The 21462-nt window shown below is 37.0% G+C and overlaps 1 protein-coding gene across 5 annotated transcripts in view; it reads left to right on the forward strand.

The window, feature by feature from the left end:
* NBEAL1 (neurobeachin like 1) overlaps positions 1-21462 on the forward strand; it is an 87901-nt gene that overhangs the window by 16064 nt on the left and 50375 nt on the right. For 4 of the 5 annotated variants that reach the window (XM_080621863.1, XM_080621865.1, XM_080621864.1 and 1 more), the window contains exons 3-10: positions 2297-2388; positions 7709-7870; positions 9185-9266; positions 9454-9581; positions 11602-11684; positions 13990-14075; positions 15433-15739; positions 16705-16811. In XM_080621863.1, coding sequence (XP_080477989.1) covers positions 2297-2388; positions 7709-7870; positions 9185-9266; positions 9454-9581; positions 11602-11684; positions 13990-14075; positions 15433-15739; positions 16705-16811 — 1047 coding nt within the window. Of the gene's footprint in view, positions 1-2296; positions 2389-7708; positions 7871-9184; positions 9267-9453; positions 9582-11601; positions 11685-13989; positions 14076-15432; positions 15740-16704; positions 16812-20648; positions 20736-21462 lie in introns of all 5 variants that reach the window. The other variant, XM_080621867.1, reaches the window with a different exon arrangement.

Here is a 21462-nt window from a genome sequence, read left to right on the forward strand (position 1 = left end):
GTGAAGTCTAGAATGAGAAAGGGATTCCCATGTCTTAAAACATGTGGAGAGATGCTCTGAGAAGCATTTAGCAGCTCTTCAGATTCTGGATTCCCATTTTGATTTTATTCTGCATGCCCTCCCCTCCAGAGGCTCCTTTGTACTGACAATTTTGCACTGACAGTACTCTTATCAGACAGTCTCTCTTGGCAACTCTTTCCGTTAGCTTGATATAGACCCAGAATACTGTGTGTGTTAGTTATTCACAGATTACTCTTTGGTCTTAAAACTGAAGGGAAATAATTGGTTATTTGGGAATATCTGTGGTAATATAAAGGCAACAAGCAAAAAGAAGGAGATACAGAAAAGAGAAGGATGATCAAAAAGGTTGAAGTCTTTTGCAGATTTTCATAAAATTTGGAGTATATCAGAAGCAATTTAAAATCTGTAATACTTCAGGCAAATATTTGAAAGTTATTTTGAAGATTATTTATAACATAGAATGTGGGACTGCATGATGTGCACTAATGGCCATGACTGTACAATCCTCGAGGAGGAACATGTTACCTATGGTCTGGCAGCTTGCTTTTGAAAATTAAGCAGCTTGACTTCTAAAATGACACTATCTCAAATGGCATATTTTGACAGAGTTTTCCTGTGGTGACTTGCAGTGGTCTAGTATCTACCCTACCTTCTGGCAATGTTGCCCAGCCCTGGGGAACTGGTCATGAGCAGAGTCTCTGTGCAAGAACAACTAGGAAGCCTAAATTTAGATTCCTGTCTGTTTTATGGGTATCTAATATACAAGGCACATGAAAGTATCCTCCTTTCCCCCATCTGTAAGCCGTTTGATTTGAGCTTTCATATGGGAAACAAGTGAGAGTGACAGAAGAATGTAGAAGAGATTGCTCAGTTTCATCAGACATTATAGAATGGCAGCAATGCCTCAGGCTTCTTAGGTTGAATTGATAATGACATTTCATCTTCAATCAAAAGACAGTAAACGAATGTACTGCAGTGAAGCTGAGTTTTACAGTGCTTTCACTAAAACTGAACTTGTTTTCCTTCATAATCCCAGGTGTGGGACTTATCCCACACTTCAGTGGTCCAGTTCCAAAGTGGATGGAGTGGGATTTTCTGTAAGAATAAGAAGAACAAAGTTGAAAGCTCCTTAGCATCATTCCCTACCTCCCTGGGAGCAGACGTTTTTCCTCTACAAGTTTATGGTGGCTTCTTCAGAGCATATTCTTAATGTCCCTTTAATTTCTTCTGTGTTAGAGTACCCTGTTATACTTTTCTCATAGTGGTTTGGGGTAAATGATGAACACAGTTGGGTTTGGAAATATGTAGCTTGGACATTTCAGGTTTAGGGCTACCAAAATCAGAAATGACTTGTCTGACTACCTTGGATTTTCTAGGGTATGACCCAGAATGTGATAATATTATTATAGTATGGCATGAGAGAAGCCTTGTTATTACAGCAGATAGATTAGTAAAAGCTAGACTATATATGTGTATATATATATATACACATATGTTTTTCTAGTGTTATCTTAGTACCTAAGTTACCAACATCTAATCAGCCAAATGCTTCTGGCATACAATTGACCTGTTGCTTTTGCTGTTGTCTGTTTGGCAGTCCTGCAGGCTCTAGTGTTTGTCCTCCCTTCTGTCAGTGATGCCCTGCTCTGAGGAACTGCTGGTCATGAACAGAGTCTGTGTACTCTACAAAGAACAACTAGGAAGCCTAAATTTAAATTCTTATCTTGTTTTATAGATATTTAATAGACAAGTCACAAGTTCTGCATTGTCTCTTGGAACACTCAGTCTGACTCTGATCTGCTGCTAGCTGCCATATTGATCAATGACTGAAGCAAAAAGCAAATTATTTTGTGATTAGGATTGTCATTTGAGTTCTTACCTAATTTTATAAACCATAAAGAGTGTGGTGTACTAACATTTATGCTATCTAGACTAGAATATACTAGTAATTTTGTAAACCTGATATGTATTACTCTGGAGAGTAGGTAAAGATTGGCTGTTTGGGGGGAGAAGCTAAAATGCTTTGGTTGGCACTGGTACCAGGAAGTAGAAACACATGAACTAATGAATACATTAAGAATGTCACATCAGCACCACATGGCTGGGAATTTAAAAGGACACTGGGTTTTAAATTTTAATTTTAAAATCTGCATATTCCCTCCTTTGTCTCATTGAAATGCATTAAAGGAAAGCTTTCTATTCAAGTTAGTATTTCAGAGTTGTTGACAGATTTTCTTGAGGGCAATATTGCTTAATATTCTCCTCTTATTTGCAGAAAGATCCGGATTACCTGAAGCTGTGGCTGGATAGCTTTGTTTCTAGCTATGAACAGTTTCTGGATGTGGACTTTGAGAAGCTGCCAACTCGGTATGTAGAATTACAGACCTGTTCATCTTTGATACCTGAAACAGACCTGGCTGAGAGCCCAGTCTTGTTCAATGTCAATACTACCTTTAAACAAAAGAAAGACTTTTCAGTTGTTGACTGGCACTCCCATTCTTTTGAAGGTCAAATCAGGAAGGGAATGATGAAACTAGGCAAATACTGGTATTTGCATTATATCAGGAGATGACTTGAGTATTCACTTGCTCTTGCTCACAGAAATACTGTTCCTTGTGCATGTTTTTAAATAAGTATTCATTAAATGTTGCATATGAAATATTATTAGTTTTAGTGCTTGGCATCTGTATCAGCAGCGACTGAAGAGAAATAAAATGTAGGTAAAGGGTTTGTAATTTTATCTCAGGGCTTAGCTAAGATATCAGAATCTTTCACTGGAAACCTTTTAAAAAAATATGTACAAATGGTAGACTTCAAAGTGGTTTCTTTGCAATCATGAAGACTTCAGTTCAGGGCCAGAATATTGCTGACTTCATTCATGTTGCTGACCACAGGTTCTCAGAGATAATTATGAGGTGATACTGAAGTCTAATTTCAGAGTTCCATATTTAGTATTTTGAATTTGCTGTGTTCTAAGGATTGTGTTTTGAAGACTAACTTTGCAAATGAGGAATAGAAACTTAGGCACTGGATGTTTCCTCTTGCTTTTGAGACGCTTGCATGAACTAAGGGTTTTAAGGAAGAACAAATGCTGTGGAATTCAGAATCATGAGAAGTGGTGTCAGTATTATAGCTGATACAGCTACTGGTGTTTGAATGCAAAGAATGGCTCTCCCTGCGTGATGGCTGCAGTCCAAGCCCTGTTGAAATCAATGGAAATTCTTTAATGGACTTTGGATCAGATCCTGTTTGAAGTGTAAGTGATAGCCTCTACTGTTACAATAAAAAAAAGAATGTTGCAGCTCGATCTTGGTGAATAAAAACTGGGCTTCTTGGCTCTTTGTATTAAAATGTTCTGCATAATGCCCATTCAGATGTAAAATATGTAGTGCAATTACCAAGAAGCAAGACCTTCAGCTTAATTCTGTGCTCTTTCTTGAGATCTGTTTTGTTTGCAGTGTCAAAAATGCATCTTACTTTGTTAAAGAAAAAGGTTTATCCTTTGGCACAGGTTATCTTTAACATCCTACTTAATATTGGAATCTGAACAATGGAAGAGAAGAATGCCTTGGTACTTTAAAGTTCTTAAGAGTTCTTTTGTTTCTCCCTGTTGATGGTTTTTGAGTTTTGGGGTTTTTTTTGTTGGTGGTTTTTTTACAGCAACTTAAACAAAAAACACATGAAGCTTAGTTATGCAGAACAATAGCAGCATCTTTGTTGTGCTAAATGATGGCTTAGTGAGCATAAAAATAGTGTATTTTTCTGAGGTTAATGACAGGATTAGTGATTTAGCCTGGAAGAATAGGCCCATGTGGATTTAGACTCATTTGTATAACAAATGTAGAGAAAATGTATCAAAAACAACACAGGGATGAAGGCAGATCAGTCCTGTGTTTTTATGGCTGGAATAAAAATTACACAGTTTGAGAGCAGATATTAGGATTAACAAATAATTTCAGTTTCTGCCCTTATTGGCATTTATGAGATAACCAGGTGTGTGAGAAGTGGCATCTTTCTGGGGTTTGTCAATTTATATTGCAGGCATTTACATTGTGGAACTGATATTACTAAGCCCACAAAAAAGAAGTGGGTCGGTGTGGAACCAACAAATACTGATTTCCAGTGAGTCTTTTCTTTGGGCCATAGGAGCCTGTGGACTCGAGCAACTCCAGTAAAAACAAGTTATTCAATAAGTAGTTCTGTCTTTTGATACTGGAAATAATGCATAATGCTAGTAAATGAGAAACTGTGTGGACTTTGGTGTTTTTTTGTTTTTTTTTTCTCCCTATATAAATCTCAGTATGCTTTACAGATACATGTCTGAATGACCTGGTGTGCTGAAGGGCAAATGCCAGGAAATAATGAGAAACTGTGCAGGGAGAAGAAAGCTTGTACAGATTGCTGGACAGAACTAACCTTTTGGAAGACAGGCATGAAGTTCTGTGTCAATGTAAAACATATGTGGGGTTTTTAGCATCCAAGCAAACACCACTTAAGAAATTTAATGAAACTATTAGTGATTTTGTGGGGTTTTTTTCCTTCTTGAAACAAGGACTGTTTGATTGGCACTGTCACATGCTGGTTTAACTGATAAAAGTATTTCTTCTATGAATTAAAATATATAATTTCCTGAAATCTGCTTTGGATATCTGAAAGATGCTACATAGTGCAGAATTAGGAAATCTCTACATACAGAGGATGTGTGTATTCAGGGATATGATCTGACTGTATAAGTAGAGCTTATACAGTTATGCAGCTTATAGGCTTATACAGCTCCATCTTTGTGCATCTACCCTATATTTTTAAATGAAATGATTCATTAATGGTATTCTTGATGATTTTACTGAAAAGGTGAGGTGATTTTACTGAAAAAATAGGTATGCTGATGGCTTTGAGCATTGAGCATGAAAGATTTTTAGTGCCTGTTCTTTCTCTACTATTCATTTTATATGTATTTACTGTGAAAAGGATAAAACCTTTGCCAGCTGGTGGGAGGTTTTTTTTTCTCCTCATTGAAGGAGGGGAATTGTCATTTGGTTTAATGCTTTTAGAAACAACAAAGGCCTCCAGAGTATTCACATGCTCTTTTTCTGCCTTTGGTTTGCATGATCTCAAGCAAAGCAGCTTAAAGGCAGCTCATGCAAAGTACCATAGAAACCATGTTTTGGTGACTTATTGACTTCAAACCCACATAAAAATGATGCAGGAATCATGATGGGAATGCTGATTACATGGTTTCATGGTGGTTGAAAAGTAAAGCCTGGTTTTCTACAGCACTTTGTTCCAAAGGTTGGAGGAGAGGTTGAAAGTGCCAGTGTGAGTTTGAGCTGCAATAGGTGAATACGATTTAGAGAGTAATTTAACTTCCTTTCAGACACCTGAGATGGTAGTTTATATTGCTGCAAAATGTTAATGTAATGCAAGGAAATTATAAACAAAAAGAACCCAAATGTGTCAAGGTCTTCCTCATATGTGAGGTAGAGTACCAGCAGTTGAATGTCAGTTAAGATATGTTTTTTTGAGATTTATAGGGGTTTTAAGCTTGCTTGCTTTTGGAATACTTAGTTTACATAGGTAGCCTTGTTGGGAAAAATTAGAACTACATGTCCACAAATGTAACTTCCTCATTTTTGTGGTGATAGAGTAGTAGTTTGCTCCAGGGTGAAAAGAAGTTTGATTATGAACATTTATATTTTTTTTTTTGTATACTTTGTATTATTTTCAGTTTTAGTATTTCTTGTGCTAGTCTTGCGTAAGGCAGTAAATGCTCATGGGTTGTGCAATAGCACAGTTAGGCAGCTACTGCAGAGAAAACATACTCTGGGACGTGAGGCATGAAGGGTATGCGGTTTGCTCTCTTGTAAAGCATTTTATGATCTTACTGAAAAAGACTTGATGGCCATTTTAGGGAAATTACTTCTGGATATATAATTTCAGCTGTCAAAAAGTATGGTTTTCCTAATACAGAGATATGGTGAATTACCAGATTATGAGGAGCCATGTTTATAGTCCCAGAGGGTATGGGTCTGCTGGCATTTTGAGGGGTGAAGCTGCTATCACAGAAATTGAGATTTCTTTCTTGGCAGTTGTGTTGGAAAAAAGCAGTTGCTTTTAATTTTGTGGTTAGTGTCTGTATCAGTTTAAAGCTGAGGCCCTGTAAATAATTCAGAAATTTTTAACACAAATTTGAAGATTCTGAATCCCAGGATCTGAAAAGCAAATTGCACAACTTTGTGAAGAGGCAAAGGAATCAACAGTATTCGGTCCTTCGTATACGTATGGGTTGCACTTGTTTCCTAGGATGTGGGAGCTTGCTGTCATTTACACCTGTCTAGTTTTACTAAATTTGGTCTCAGTTCCTCCCTTCTACATACGCTTCCTTTTCAATTTAAAATCTAAATGACATATTGTTCCCACTTTTCCTGCAAATAACTGGTATCACAGTGTTTAGTGTCAGTCATTGCATTTCCCTTATTCTTACAGGGATATACATATGCAAGTGTCATTAGTGAGTTTTTGAGCTAGCTGAATTTTTGTTGTAATTTTCCCTGACTTTAGTCATGTGTAAGGCTTTTGTAAGCTGTAAGGCTTTGCTTGTGTTTTCTTTTTCCTGTGTAGACTTCATAGAGAATGTGTCAGATTACACAGCTGATGCTAGAGGCAAACCCTCTTTAGCGTGTTCAACAGTAGATAAACATATTCACCCAAGAGAATGTTCTAACACACCTACATATTTCCATACTGTTGATGAAAATGGGTTTCTATGTGGCTGTAACTGGGTTAGTGGCTTAGCTACTGGGTTTTTGATTTTCTTCTTTCCTTCCTTTGGTTCTCACTAGTGTATTTCTAAAAATGTTTCAGTTTAGCAAAGACATTAGGCAAGAATACCTCATGTTCTTCAGGGCCCTGTCTGGCTGTTAATTTTAACTGCAACACAACAGTCTTCTTGACTCCTAAAAATAATCAGATAGCAGAAAAAAATCCTTATTTGCTGGGTTAATGATATCCAGAAACTAATAAGGATGGGTGATTTTTTTCCATGCAAAATTGGTGTGCCAAGACTTGGATTTTTGAGAGCTCCCTCTCTTGCACATTCAGACCTTGGTTTTCACATCTTCCTTTGTTCAATCTTATTGTGAACAGCTTTCTTTTTGTATTTAATCCTAGCTTTGTAATTCATGTAAGAAAGACACGAAGCTCACTGTGGATGTCTACCAACTGGGCTTCATTAACTATTTAATAATTGGTATCTCATTTATTTGGGCACTTAATCTTCAGTAGAAAGTTGAAAATATTCCCTTTGAGTTTAGTTTTCATGTTTCATTCAATTGTGGCCATCCCTTTCCTTATTTAGGGATTTCCCAGGCCACCCATTTACCTGATGAAAATTAATGTAATTTCTCCATGGCAGTTAAGGCAGATCATTGCATGGAGGAGCACTGAGGAATCCAGTTAATGAATTTTTAACACCTTTTTATTCAGTGACTTGTTGCTGGGGAAAAGGAAGCTCAAGGTGGCATATTGCCACCAGGCTTTCCCTTTTGGTTCATTAAGAAGTGTTTGTGAACCATCAGTTCAGCAACTTTTCTTTTAGAGGCTTATTGGAACATTACATAAGCACCTTGAAATTGATTGGTAGCATGTCATTTGCATGATTAACAGTTGTGTGTGTGGTTTTTCTCTTTAGGGTGGATGACATTCCTCCAGGAATATCACTGCTTCCTGATAACATTCTTCAGGTCCTCAGGCTCCAGCTGCTACAGTGTGTCCAGAAAATGTCAGATGGATTAGAAGAGCAACAGCAGGCTCTCTCACTTTTACTTGTGAAATTCTTTATCATCCTTTGCAGGTATTCGTTCTGATTGTTACCTCAGCAGTGCTATTGTTTTGTTAAAGAAATTGTGGTACAGCCAATAAATATAGGTTGTAATGACACAAACAATGTGATTTGACACTCTCCAGGAGAAACAGAGAAATTTCACTTCTCGCAGTCTTCAAAATAAAGGAAGAGGGAATAAAAAAGAGGGGAACAATGCAATCATCTTGGCAGTAATGGTTGCCATGAGAAATAGAAGGGATATCCTTGTAGTTACATAAGATATATCGAAGGGAATTCAAGATATGGTGTACCTGGTATAAGAAATACTTTTAAAAGAAAGGACAGACTCTAACAAGTGTTGGGTATGAAGTAACTTGAGAGAGAATTGTACAGGAAGAACTGTTTCACATTCTTAACATGCTTGTAATTCCATAAACAGCTTAAGAAACTGACTGATTACACTATTAATGCAACTGGATACCTTCTGAAACTTGTGCCTCATTTTGTAATTCTGTTGAAGCAAGTGAATAAACTGGTTTTAGAGATCTAGTCCTAACTATTCTTCAGTCTTCCATTATAAACTGCCTTAAGAGAGGAAGGGGATCTACTTTTCTGAGGAATATTTGAAGCAGCTTTTAAGACCACTGTCTCTCCTTCCCATGAAACAATATAAGAAGCTGTAGGGCAGTGTTTGTTTCCTGGAATATTAAATATAAGCTGAGTAGGTGGTGGTAATGTGTCTGAAGTACAAGCTGTTGTCAGTCTTTAATTGCTGTCAAGCTCTCCTTACATCATCTCTTCAGTATCTGATCTTTGTGACTTATCTTCAAGACTAAGAAATAACATGTGTATGCTATTTCCTTATTGCGTTTGATTTATTTATGTTCTAAAATAATTTATTAGATATTTGTTTTCCTTGAGAGAATTTAAAGTGAATAAATGCTTCTGGGTAATATGTTTGCTAAAGTTTTAGAAAGTCTATGCACAAGTAATGTGGGAGAAGTGGAAGCTGCTGTCTTTATTTTCAGATGCCATTTTTGAGCTTTCTATTTAGAGTGTCCTGGGAATCTGCTTAACCTTTGAAACCCCAAATTCCAGATAGAATTGGCCTATAGCAGAGTGACTGGGGCCTTTCTTTTCCTTCCAGTAGAAGAAAACTTGTGAGCTCTGTTGTTACTGTGACAGAAATAAACATTAGAGTACATGCAGTCTTTTGGAGAGTATTTTTGAAATGCTGTTATACTTTTGTATGGTTATAGACAGAATGCTAAAACAAATGTTGTTTGAACTAGGCTCAAATGGTACACTGTGTACATTTCTGTGGTTTTTATGTTGTCTTCATAGAAATTTGGCTAATGTGGAAGAGATTGGGATGTGTTCATACATTAACCATGTTATCACCATGACTACGTTATACATTCAACAGGTATGTGATTAACAATTCTCATTTTTTGCCACCCAATACTTCCTGCTCCTGCTTATATGATCCACTTTTTCAATACTAGTGTTGTGTGGGAAACAACCTGTGGGCTCAGAATTGTTCTGAAGGCGATCAAGATGAACTTTCAACTTCTAGAAATCTGATCACAGCTTTCTTTTTTTTTTTTCCTCAGTTAAAAAGCAAAACAAAAGAAAAAGAACTGGCAGATCAGACCCCTATAGAAGAATTTGTGCGACATGCATTGGCTTTTTGTGAAAGCCTCTACGATCCATATCGAAACTGGAGGCAGCGAATTGCCGGGTATGTGTGGATTGGAACAGGATTATAAATACTGTGGTTGATGATAACTTTAGATGAACAATATGTCAAGTTTCTAACAGAACTACTGCTGCCTGATATCAAACTAAAATAAAAAGTTGTTACCTCTATATTACTACATTTTACAACTGTTAAAATTGATAGCCTTGAGCACTTAATAGTATGTTTAAGGATTCTTTTTCCCCCCAAGACACACTCTTTAGAATAGCATTAATGAAATAATTTTTCTACCAAAATTAACATCATGAAACGCATGCTAGGAACTGAACTTCATTGCCACCAAAGCTGTCAAAGTAATATATCCCAAGAGTACCAGTAAATCCTGTTTCATTTAGTGAAAAGCTGAGTTGTGATGCTTTTTGTAAGATGGAAAGTGTAGAGAACCAGGAAATGGGCTTTTGGTGATGCTTAATTTCTGTCGTTCTAGATACAGGCCCTGATCTTTGAACCTTCTAGTGTTCTTTATCTGCTACAACTGGCTCTTCAGAGACTTCTTACAAATTGCTGAGAGATCTTTTTCTTGCACAGTTCTCCCTTATTAGCTCTAAACTAATTGCAATAATGTTAAATGTACATAGTTTTGTATAATTAACATGTTTTTCTGCTGTGTTGTCAAGGGCTGAAGTTGTTGTTTGACCCTTGCTGCTGTCATTCAGAGCTGCTTTTCCTTTACGTCCTCAGTTTTATTTCCATCACGACCATTTTGACATGCATCAGATATTAGACCTGTGCATACAAATAAATAAAGGGATAGAGAGATCATATCTCATGTTACTTAGTCTTGTAAAACATCAGGTCCATTCTCACAACATACATTCTGTGCAGCAAGTCACTCATGCAACTCCATGCAAACAGAATGGAGATGATATGAGCTGTCTACCTTGGCTGCTGGGGTTTCTTTGTAGCTTGAAACCTGCAGTATGCCATAATACTGCATGGACTGCAGGTTTTATGAGGCTGTTAAGGAAACAGAAGATAGTATTCTCAATAACAGCTTGAATTATTGTGCACAAAATTTTAAGGAGCATGTAGGGATCACAACTTCTGGTATTACTGTGCAACATGAGAATTCCCCTTTTCTAGGACAGAGCATGAATTGATACCAGTTCTCACATATGGCATGCCAGCATACTGCTAAGCTGATTTGAGATGTCATGTAGGCAATGCCAACAAATTTCATGGGAACTTAGGTAGAGTATAGGTACTCAAAATAAGTAAATTTACAACCAGTGAAGGTGTAGAATTTGGCAATGAATCAATATAATCACACCACAGAAAAGTAGTATGCTTTCTGAAACTGGATATGACTTAAATACCTTTCTAAAGTTATATTTACTAGCAGTCTAGGAGTTAAAACGAAATTGAATTTGAGGATATACTAAGAGGTGTTTGGTTGTAACTGACCAGCATGAAGGTCCTTCCATTGCTTTCTTCTTTCAGAAACAGGCCCATTTTTCTGAACTGGTGGAACAAGGATGCCAAAAGGGATTGGGAGGCAGACCTAGCTGAATTAGGGCAAAAGGAAATATTGAAGATCACAGTATATATGTTACATTTTTGAAAAGGTTATAAGTGTATCAGTAGAATTAAATCCCTTTAATTTGATGGTGTCATCATCTCATTCCGCTCCCTCTTCCTCCAATGAACCATAATAATGATTTGTGTCCATTTCAGATTGCATGCTTAAGAAATTTGGCAGTCTAGCTGGTAGCTTAGTTACAGTAAGCAAGGACTAAATAACAGCTTGCTGGCATCTAAACCATATTGTATAAAGCTGAGGTATTTCTAGCAGTAGAACAGTAAATATGGGATTAGCTATGATTCATTTTTTCAGGATAAAATATTACTATACTATTTTTCTTGATCCTGTAGGTGAAAGGTAACTCCTGATTTTTGGTAGTGTTTGGTAGTGTTTTTTATAGTATCATATAATATGGTATATGATACCATATACCCAAGGTGTCATATCTGATTTCTGTATCTTTTTTTAATGTAATTGCAGACGTTTCCTTAGTACGGTTGAGAAAAGCAGACAGAAGTATAAACCAGCTTCCCTTACTGTTGAGTTTGTCCCTTTTTTTTACCGTAAGTATCATTCACAGCATGTTTAAAAATAGTTATTGTTAAAGGAATCAACTTAGTGATTCCAAGTTCCTTTCCCCTAAGAATACCTGATAAATGTGAAAGCACCTTGCTTGCTTTCTGAGGCTGAATGAAGTGGGTTGCTTTCTTTGCTTGTTTCATGCTCTGAGCATCACCATCTTGCCATCCTTGCTGATCTTGGAAAGCTTGGATTTTTTTCAGACTTTGTCATTGCCTAATGTAATTTAAGAGGGTTGGTTCTCTAAATTGCCAACTTCTGTATTTATTAGGGTACATACAGTGATTGAATGTAAGATCCCTGTAGCAACTGTAATGATTCACATGGAAAAATAATCTCAGGGAAATATTCATGCATTTTTGTCTGTTAATATGATTTAGTAGCTAGAAAGAAGGCACCATTGTGCCATCCAATGAGGAAATGTTCCTTGGACTAAAAGTTTGGGAAACTACTTTGTTTTTTGTCTGGTTATGCCATTAAATATCATGATGGCTACTTTGGAATTCATGTGTTCTCACCGTTACAGATTGGCTGTGTGGAAAAGGAGGACTTATGTGGCATGTTCTGTACTTAAATCTTGGGAAAGTGGGGTACCCACCTAGTTTTCCAGTTTAGCATACCAAATTTCTGGTGACAACAGAGTTGAAGCAGCTAAGTGCCAATAGAATTGAAGTGGCAGGAATATACTGGAGTTGGGGTATGAGTGAAATTGGTCCTTTTTGCAGCTCTCTGTAACTCGGCTTTAATTGGAAATAAAAAAGGAAGGCTCTGTTCCTGTTAGTGAATTTGATTTCTCTAGGTTTGAGTCATATACTCGTGTTGTTCCTTGAGTTTCCCTCTGTATGTACATAAAATAGGCTAGTTGCCAAAAAGACTGAAGAGCAGATGCCAGTAAAATGCCGTTATCTTCATGCCAGAGTACTGGAAACCCTCTTTAAAGGCTGCTTCTGGGGAATATCATCTGCAGGTTCTTTCCTCCCCATTCAGTGCATTGCACCCTGGTTCTTCCTAAATCCCTTAGACGTTATATACTGTGACTGAACTACAAGTGTACTAATTAGCTGGCAGATACTCATCTGCTGGTTGGCCAACTGGCAGGAGAGACAGAACAAGAAATTGCAGAGCATGTGCTTTAGGAATTCTGCTGTGGCAGCACTTACGAGGCTTTTTGTTTTTGTCTGCCCACCCTAACAATTTACTTGCAATCTGCTGGGTGCTGCTCTTTTGAATTTGTCTGAGTTTCCCCAAAAGATTCAGAGACTGTCAGTCATGGGAATGGTGGGACTACCGTTAGAACAGTGTGATCATCTAAGCGTTGTTTCCTTGGAAGACCAGATTTAAAAAATAATTGTGCAATTTTCTTTTCAAACAGGCTTAATAATTCAGTATATAGTTTGAAATCTTACTTGTCAGTAATTGTTAATTGCCTTAAAGGTTATATTGTTATTTTAATGAATATAAAATCCTTGCATTTTCAGTTTCTATTATTTGCTTAAAATCTCATTTTTTACAAACCCAAGTTGTTATTGGTTCTACCTCATGATGTTATTGGAAGTTTTACAATGGTTAATTCCAAATAAAATAATCCTTTGTACTTTGTTGCAGCTACTTTGAATCTAGTGTTACTGCTATAGCAACAATATCCAGGTTACATCTCTTTCTAAGAAAAGTTACTGAGGCTGTTTATAGTTAATTAATATCAGATATGGCATAAGAAGAGATGCAGGAGAGTGGCCTTTAAAAAGACTACTACTAGAAAGGTTACAGACCTCCATAGGCTTCCCTAGGAAGTTTGGCATAAAAGGAGCAAATTCAGAGACTGTTTTTATTGAGCTACCTGCACTGCATATAGCATTAGACAATCTGTGCCAAAATTGCTCTAACTTTTGTCATGCTTGCTAGCTGCTTGCGTTTTAACATGTCCTCCTGTTTCCCATTAGTATGGACAAAATGGGCTCATGTTACATTATGGATCAGCTCAACAGCTGTTCTGTCTATAGTTCTGCCGGCCGGTGTGAAAAGTTTTATGCAACCTGAAGGTCTGGCTTTGTGAATTCCTGATAAGTGTAGTCTTGTTGTTACTTTGGTAATGCTGGAATTGATGTGTTTACGTGAAAGAAAGTGGAGATTATGTAGTTGAAAATTTTTTAAATAAAACTTTGCATGGTGATAGGGAGTGGAGATGCTTTTTATTATTTTGTTTGGTGTTCTTTTTTTGAGAGGAAAAACTTTGTATAATTTATGTGACCAAAGTAAGGAGTCCTCCTCCTTTTTATTTACTCCAATCAGAATGCTTTCAAGAAAGTGAACATCTCAAGGAAAGCCTAAAATGTTGCCTGCTGCATCTTTTCGGAGCTATTGTGGCTGGTGGTCAGGTAAGGATGCTCTGAACTCTTTTCAGCTGCTGAAACCTTCAAATGCATGTTTATTGTTTAAGGCTTATAAATACTCCATAACCCACAAATGAGAAGAATTTATTATTAACTATGATTTGTCCGTTTGTCTTATGAAGTTTAGGATAATTCTGTATGCAATAGTATCTAAAATGCTAAAAGCTAGGTCCTGCTTTCAAATAACAGTAGGAATTTGCTGTCTATGATAACCACGCATTTGTATGAGTTTACTGTAATAATTTTATATCACAAAGAAAAAATGTGAATAACTAGATTAGGAATTTCCATCTGCAGAGATACAAGTTTTGTATCAACATGTGAAATTCATCTAGCCTACTTCCCAATCGTAGAAGCTGTTTCAGTTAGAGGCACGGGGCCTTTATAGCTTGGAACCTGTTTAAAGTCTTTGAAAGAATATGAAGATGTGAAGAAAAGAGTATGTTCATTATCAGCAAAGCCAACATTCACTCTCTTGACTGACTTCTGTGATGTGCTACTTAGTCAGGTCACAAGCAAATGATGATCCAGAAGAGAGAAAACAGCAAAGCCAGGCACTGGTCCAGCAGGGAAGGCAGGATGTGACTGAGCATAATGACCAGGAAGGTAGAGGCAGTTGACCTCACTGGCAAAAGGTGCAGTCTCACTGTACTTGAACAGGGGGATATGAGTAGGTCTGGAGGTGGTAACCAGGATCGACCAGCCTAGATCACTAGAAAACTCCGTAGTGATGAAGCCTGAGATCAAGTCAGGAAATCTGGACATCAGGATGGGCATTTAGTCTTGTGGTGTTAACTAGGGTTAGTTAAGAGTCCAGTGGTTGCCAGCCCATCCATAGTGATGAGGCAGGTCTAAGGTCAATCTGGGCAGTCAAGGTTCAAGACAGTACGTGGCCTGGCGTAGGCCCAGCTGCAACATAGCTCAGGCAAATAAAAGGTTGGGAACCTGGAAAATGCATTTGGCGCCTGGACAAGTGTTTGCAAATTTTCAAAGATTTTAAAGTATCATGAATCTTATGATCTAAAAAGGAAAATTCAAATGCAGCTTTACCTATAATTAGCAGTTTATCAAGGCTGCTTTATAAGAATTCTTAACATGCATTTAAATTATATATCTTTTTCCCTTTATGCATTCTCTTTGAAAAAATGAACAAGATGGGATGCATTTCATCTGTAGCCGTCGATACAATCCAAGTAGAATGTTTCATATTTAACAATTACAGGGCATTAAGAGGTATAATAATGCATGTTGAATGATTCAACTCAGAAACTGCTGGTTTGAAGAGGCTTGATTTTTATATGTTACTTGTTCCTTAATCACTTCTTTACCCCATGGGTTTCAGAGGAATGCTCTTCAAGCAGTATCTCCTGCCACCATGGAAGTCTTGATGCGTGTTTTAGCAGACTGTGACAACTGGGATGACAGGAACCCTGAGGAAGTGAGCAGGAAGGCAGAGCTGACTCTGAAGTGCCTGACAGAAGTTGTCCATATCCTTCTAACCAGCAGTTCTGACCAGCGGCAAGTGGAGACAAGTACAATATTGGAGAACTATTTCAAGTTGCTTAATTCAGACCATTCAGCTTTACCTAATCCAAGGCGATGCAGGCAGTGGGAGAGCAGGTTCATAGCACTACAGATCCAAATGCTGAGTGAGTAGTCCATTGTGCAGCTCCTTTAAGTATCTCTTCATAATAACTCTGAAGCAAGTAATGATTAAACCATGATAGTAGTATAACTGAATGTCTACCAAAAAATGTTCACTTGGGTGAGCAATCCAAAAATTGCAAACATTTCTTTATTGACATCACTTTAGATGTATTCTTGTTTAATCATTCACTACAAAAAAACCCCAAAACAACGGAAGAGACTATCAGATGGCTACCGTTTAACCAGAGTGTCAAGGTTCATGTACTGCCAGTCTCCATTTGGAAAAAAAAAACCCCAAAACCAACAAAAAAACCCCCACGAAATCTTCCCACTCCCAAAAAACCCCTAAAACAAACCCAAACCCCTTTTGCTAGGCAACAGCTGACATCAGCCTATAATTGCATGGTAAAATTGGTCTGTAATAAAATACCCATGTAGTGGCTGTTTTGTGATAGTTCACTTTTCAAATGCCATTGTTGTAAATATTGGCTGAAAGTAATGGCCTGAAACAGTGGGTTTAAGTCACTAGATAAGAATTCAGGATTTGGAATTTTTTTCCATTTTGATGTACAAAATGGGAAATGTAAATAAAGGTATTTCTTTTCCCAGACTTCCAGAGTAATTGCTTCATGAGGAAGCAAGTGTTTGTGTGCTTTAAATAAAAGACAGGCTGCTTCCGTACTCGCAAATAGCGATGACTTTAAACAGAGCCCCAGAGCAATCAAAGATACTTGGTAGCTGAATTTTTCTCCAGAAATAGTAGGTTACATGATAATTTTTACAGCATCAAAATGTTTAGCTTTAGGCCTAGTGCTTTGTATTTAAAATGCACATCATTCTTGATCAAAGAATTCACAACACAATTTGTTGTATAATTTTCCCCATGTTTATTATGTAATGTGCAGAAAAAAAAATACTTGTTGGGAAATGTTTTGGTTTTGATGCCAATTCTGTTTTAATTTTATAGATACCATCACAGCCATGTTAGACTGCACAGATAGGCCTGTTCTGCAGGCAATTTTCCTTAACAGTAACTGCTTTGAGCATCTCATTCGACTGTTGCAGAACTGCAAGGTAAATTTTCCCTTATCAGCATATTTTTAACAAAACTTGTCTTGTAATACTGCAGGTATATTAATTACCTTTAGGTTTTCTTTCTGAATTAAATGCAATTTTATAGTGTCTGCATACTGCAAGTAAAACTTGGAATGGTTCGAGCCACTAATGCTATGAAAGATCTGAAAGTTTCAAGTCACTCTAGAATATTTATTCTTAATTAAATAATGGTGTTTGTTGTTTGTCGTGTGGTTAAAGCAATGAATGCTTATTTTCAGTCTCTATCTTCACAGACACCTCTTGGTCTCTAAAATCTGTTGAGGTTCTTACTGGAATCAACCCCCATAAAGAATCTTTTGGGTTGGTGTTTTTTTTGTTTTGGCATTATGTTTTCTATATTCTGTCACTGGATTGCTAGGAAGTCACAACTGCTGCCAGATGGAGGTGTGAATTCTAATTTCGGAAGCATATTTTTACATTAAAGAAAAAACAACAAACCCTTGCTGGTCTGCCTGGTAATTTATTCAAAATATTAGCTGACATAAAACACAAGTTCAAGCTCTTACAAATGTTCTTCAATTGTTCTTCTCCTTCTACATAGGACTTAGTGTTTACATAGATATTGTGTTTTCATCTCAATCCCAGATGGTGATAATTTGCAAGATAGTGTCTTCCATTGATTGCTTTGTAGATTTCATTTCTCCCTGTGCAGAAGAACATAGATGTGATGTAACTTTGTGGAATATTTTATTTCTGTCTGTGATACGTTGGTAGTGTAGCTATTTTGAGCTCATTTAATGCTAGCTATAGTATGCAATTTGATTCAAATCCATTTAGATTTTTTATTAGAACATAGTTCAGAGCAGTGATTAATTAAAAATAAATGTGTTTGGATTATGTTGTAACTATAACTATAATCAATGGCAGAATGCCCACTGACTTGAAGAGTTTTAATAGTGTTTGTAGTTTTTTTTTATCTCCTTCTGAAAATACATGACCTTTACATTCTCCTCCTCCTGTTTGGGAATCTGTGCCTATTTTTGTACTGACCTTTTACTCTATAAGAAATTTCTCTTTAGTTTCTCCTTAAATCATTAAGAAATGTCATTGTTTATCTGTTCATGGAGACTCTAGCCATGTTTCTGTTCTTATATAAACTAGTGGTGGAATTTAAGAAGGTGGGAACAGTTATTCTATTTTTGCAACCTGCTCCTTTTATTTTTATTTTGCTTGTGTGTATGTCACAAGAGATGCTTTTTTTAATTCTTTTGTTTTTTTCCTGTGATAGTTACTCATTACTGTGATTGGATATCAGTTCTGCCAGTTTGCCACATGGTGGGAAATTTTTATCCTTTCACAATTAGAATACTCTAAAGATGAGAAGTGGGGAGAGGGTGGACACTGAGAAGGTGTTTTATGTTTATTTTTCAGTATACTCTATTCTTTTTCAAAGCCAGAAAGCAAAGATGAATTTAGCTGTGGAATTAGGATTTCTCCTTATTAGCTGGGGTGGAGACTGTAGATCTTTTTACTTCACCTATGAAAATCTTGCTGCTGGATTCAACAGCAAGCTGTGTGAAAAATGTTCTTCACATAGTGGGAGAGTCCATATACATATCTGAAACTCAGGAAGCTATTGAATTTTCAGCAAATTTGAAGTGCAAAAATTACCATGGAAAGAAGGGGTAAAGAAAATCCATGCTAGTGTTTCTACTATGGATATCCCAAAGAACTTAGGATATTCAAGGCCAGACTTCTAGTCATACTTCTTAGTCCTTTGCAGTTCAGTAGTCTTCCAAAATTTAGATCTCCCTTATATTTACAGATTATAAGACTTATGGGCAAACTGTCTTCCCTTAACTATGCTCTAGGGTTAGAGATCTGCAGAAAACTTAAGTGTCTGGTTAAGTTTTGGTGGTCTGAATGTTGCTTTTTGCCTGTGACATTTGGAAGAGGGACTGTATTTTAGAGGTATCAGGAGGTGCTTATTCTACGCAGAATCACTTAACAAGCTGCATTATTGGCCCTGAATCTTTTCTCGTCTGTTAAATTCTCTTAGAGAGGTCAGACTGAGCAAAGCTCAACGACCTCTAGCAGTATGCCTGGTTAAAAAAATAGTTTCTAAACAGCTTTTACATAGAAGAATTAATACCTTATGGACATTGTCATAAAAATCTGTTTTTCCACTCGGCATGTATTATCAGAACTGAAGTAACCCATATGAAAAATCTGAGGGTTTTTTTGCGTGTCTGCATTTGCTTCTGTTTAATGTTCTTATTTCTACTTGTTATAACCTTCTGAGGCGTGTTATAGTTATTCTGCAATGCTAAATTCTTTTGACTGTAATGTACCTTTCAAAATGACATGTGTTTCTATGTGCTTTCACACCTATGTAAGTCAAAATAATATCTTGAGTGTTGTCCTTCTGTTTTGCCCTAATTTATGCAAGTTGATTTCTCAGGTTGTTCCTTTTCAGAGAGACTACCCAGCAGAGAATGAAACAAAATGTCTGAGGAAAAAAAAATGACAAATGCTGAGTTCTTACCCATTCAGGGCAACTATTGTTAATTTCTTTCTTTTTCTTTTTTTTTTTTTTTTTTTTTTTTTAACCCTACATGACTTCTAAAACATTCTGATCAGGGATCAGTAGAATCTAAAACCAGAAAAAGATAAATTTTAGTTCTGATTTGGTTTTGGCTAAACTTTGCATACAAAGTGACTGCAATTGATTATGGAGCACCTCCCATATGAAGACAGGCTGAGAAAGTTGGGGCTGTTCAGCCTGGAGAAGAGAAGGCTGCGTGGAGACCTCATAGCAGCCTTCCAGTATCTGAAGGGGGCCTACAAGGATGCTGGGGAGGGACTCTTCATCAGGGACTGTAGTGACAGGACAAGGGGGAACGGGTTCAAACTTAAACAGGGGAAGTTTAGATTGGATATAAGGAAGAAATTCTTTACTGAGAGGGTGGTGAGGCGCTGGAATGGGTTGCCCAGGGAGGCTGTGAATGCTCCATCCTTGGTGGTGTTCAAGGCCAGGTTGGATGAGGCCTTGTGTGGCATGGTTTAGTGTGGGGTGTCCCTGCCCATGGCAGGGGGGTTGGAACTAGATGATCTCAAGGTCCTTTCCAACCCTAACTATTCTATGATTCTATGAATTTGAGCTTTAAACTTATAAATTCAGGAACCGATCAGGAATCTAGCTACTATACTCAGAGCTGTTTCTTGGCTGAAGATGCAGTATAGGTGTATGTTTGATGTAATACTATTTACAACCTCTCTGATTCTTAGGATGATGACATAGGTATTTTACTCTTGTCCTAAAGACTATGTGCCCCAGAAATTCTGCTCCTGTTGCTGTTTGAAAATTAAAAAATTCTGTCTGTGTATCTTCAGTCTTCACCTAGGATGAAACATAAGTACAAAAATGGTGAAACGTCAGCACCAATTTCTTTGCTAATGCCCCACTGTTGTCTTTCTTTCTTACAAGTAAATGTTTGAGAACCTCCTGTCATGTTGCATACCTTAAATGAAAACCCAGTTGCTAAGCCAGTGACCAGTATGAATTCTAGATAAATCTGTTTCCTTGTCTCAGCCATTACAAACCTTCATTTAATTCTGGGGAAAAAAAAAAAAAACAATTACTACTCAGGAAAAATATTCTGTAATCTTTGGTATTGTAAGATCAACACAAGACTGATAGTAATGGAGGACTATGTCTCACCAGTGGGAGAATTTTTATTATTTTTTTCTATTTTTTAAATGTGAAATTCAGATCCAAGGCAGCCTCCACAGTTTTGGCTGCAGGTGACTGTTTAATGCGATTATTTCCATTGTTCTTGTCTCTGTTTCTAACAGCTGTTTTTAAATGCTAACAATAAAGTGGCAGACAAGAGTGAGAAAGACCTTGCCAACAAATTACTGACAGAAATGAATGAGGACCAGGTACCTACCTAACCTCTATTTTGCTTCAGCTGAAGTCAAGACACAATCACAGGAGAGTTGATTCCTGTGCTTCACCTTAACCATCCTGTTTAAGCCTTCTGCAATGAGATGAACTTGTGCTGCTGCACACACCAGTATTCCCTGTCTCCAGAAAATAATTTTTCTGAATTACTGATTGAATTCAATGTCAGTTTTATTCATCTGCTTCAAATTACAGATATTTGCAATACTAAGCTTCAGTTATGCTTCTTTTGAGGAAAAGGTGAAGTACATGAATGGAATCCAAGTAAATTCTGTCAACCTGGTGGTGATTTTTTTTCCCCCCTCCGTTTCCTCTTTTTCGCTTCTTTGTCTCAGCACTGTGGTGTTTTGGATTCTGGGGCCTTGTTTGTGAATCTCAGTGGTTGTATTTGTCCTGATTTTTTGCTTGTTATCAAGAACAGATGTTCACAAAACAATGGACAGGCTGAATCAGGGAGGTAGGAATAGCCTGTTGCTTTAATTTTTCCCAAAATACTGTGTAAAGTTTCAAATGCAAATTGTTGTATTAATTTTATAGTAGGATTTTGTTCTGATTTAAAATGTAAAGAAATGCTAAATTCAAGGTATGGTAATTATAAATTGTGATCCTAACCAATAGCTTTGGCTTTTGTAGAAGCTCAGTGCAGCACTCTAACCGCATGTAAATGTTTCTTCACGTCTAACACTGTCTTTGATTCTTGATGTT

The sequence above is a fragment of the Psittacula echo genome (genome assembly GCF_963264785.1).
Source record: "Psittacula echo genome assembly, chromosome: 6".
Lineage (NCBI taxonomy): Eukaryota > Metazoa > Chordata > Aves > Psittaciformes > Psittacidae > Psittacula > Psittacula echo.